The following is a 1739-nucleotide window of genomic DNA, read 5'->3' as shown; positions in this document are numbered from 1 at the left end:
CTCTTGTGTATATGTATTTGTTTCTCAAAAAAAAAAAAAAAAAAAGGCTCTAATAAAAAGTAAAACAATAAGCTTTTATTCCATTTATAATTGCACTGTCTATCAATTATCAGTCCTAGCTGGGAAAAAAAATTTAGGCCACTATATATGTTACTAAACATGAATATATCTTATTTCTAAAATTATAAAATAAAATAAAATAAAATAAACATGAATGTATCTTTCTGCAGCGCTTTGGTAGGGCACCTCTCCTATAAAATACTTCCCTCTCCGAAAAAAAAAAATCAACTATTTTGTGATCTAGATTAGACACCCAGCAATGCAACTGAATTGTTTTCTCAAATTGGAAGGAGAGGGAAGAAGAGGTTTCATATTTTTATCAAATTTTTTTGTTTTGAGTTATGATCTTCTGTCTTGAGGGGTGTGACTCTAGCCTATTGGTGGACTGTAATTATTGAAATGACAACAACAAAACAAAAAAAAAAAAACAAAAATTGCTACTATAAAATAATAAAAAATAAAGAACAAATAAACATGGGGGAAAATAAAAAGGTCTGTGGGCTAACGTGATAAGCTACTTTGCATTATCAAATAAATTATAATAACACGGAAAGATGAATTTTGCTGTGATTTACGAACGAACAAGTTGAAAGGGAATGTCAACTTTGTATGTCTTTCAATATATGTACCTAGCCTTAATAGTACCACGCCTATGAACAAATGAAATGGAAAAAATATTTAATGGGGAAGGGAAGCAAATATATGTCAAAACAGTAAAACATGAATATTTAATTGGAAACTAGCTAGTCCATGCTTGAACATTGAAATTATTATTACCATATCAAGAGAAGAAAAGAATTGAAGTTGAAGTTGAAGTTGAAACACCCTCTTGTTAATTGGAAATCTATAATTAAGAATGTGTATGTGAATATAGAAAAAATAAAATGAAAACACATAATGTGACTGAAACAACTTACCCAAAAATGAGCTTGAGTTCACCAAATTGCTTAGTTTTTCCGGAATCGGACCCACAAAGTTGTTGTAAGATAGATTGAATTTTCTCCATTGACTTTGTTGAAAATCTGGTATGTTTCCATCAAATTGGTTACCCACAAGGCTAAACTCCCAAAGCGAAGGCAATGCAACAAGGGACTTGGGGATTTTACCCGTAAATTCATTTCTTTCCAAATAAACTTTCCACAAACTACTCATTCCATCAAAAGCATCATCTGGAATATCACCTGAGAAGCCGTTTAAAGACAAATACAATACCCTTGTTAAACTAAGTTTCTTCACAGTAGGCATTGGACCTTTGAAGCTGTTATTCATGAAACTTAAACTACGCAAAGTTGGTATCTCAGCCAATGCGTCTGTGTCAATCATGCCCGAAAGAGACATGTTCTCTAGGCGCAACCCATAGAAGACATCATTGCGGCAAAGCACGCCAGCCCAGTCACTTTTGTTACCATTGCACAAACTGATGGAGGGGTTCCAGTTGCTTAGCGCGGTGGCGTTAGACAAAGAGGACCTGAACTTGAGGAGGCTAGCCTGAGTAGCATTGTCCATAGCACCGTACGTTGCCACAACATGTACTGACATGATGAACAACATGAAAAGCCATTGTTGTACTAGTACTTTGTTGCTAGCCATGATGATAAGGAATGTTGAATTTGGCTCTCAAAGCAACATAGGCGATGGGAATAATATATGAAGATGAAGATGAAGATAAAGGTGGGGGG

At 34.5% G+C, this 1739-nt stretch overlaps 1 protein-coding gene across 1 annotated transcript; it reads right to left on the bottom strand.

The window, feature by feature from the left end:
- Window positions 1–977: 977 nt before the first annotated feature.
- On the bottom strand, window positions 978–1650 carry LOC136066125 (pollen receptor-like kinase 4; the record flags this gene model as incomplete). Its single annotated transcript, XM_065769988.1, has 1 exon — window positions 978–1650. A coding segment is annotated over exon 1 (673 nt), but the record flags the coding sequence as incomplete, so codon positions are not given.
- Between the last annotated feature and the right edge of the window lie 89 nt (window positions 1651–1739).

Source organism: Quercus suber, unplaced genomic scaffold, assembly GCF_002906115.3.
Source record: "Quercus suber isolate HL8 unplaced genomic scaffold, Cork oak 2.0 scaffold_2046, whole genome shotgun sequence".
Taxonomy (NCBI): domain Eukaryota; kingdom Viridiplantae; phylum Streptophyta; class Magnoliopsida; order Fagales; family Fagaceae; genus Quercus; species Quercus suber.
This window is presented reverse-complemented; position numbering and strand designations above follow the sequence as displayed.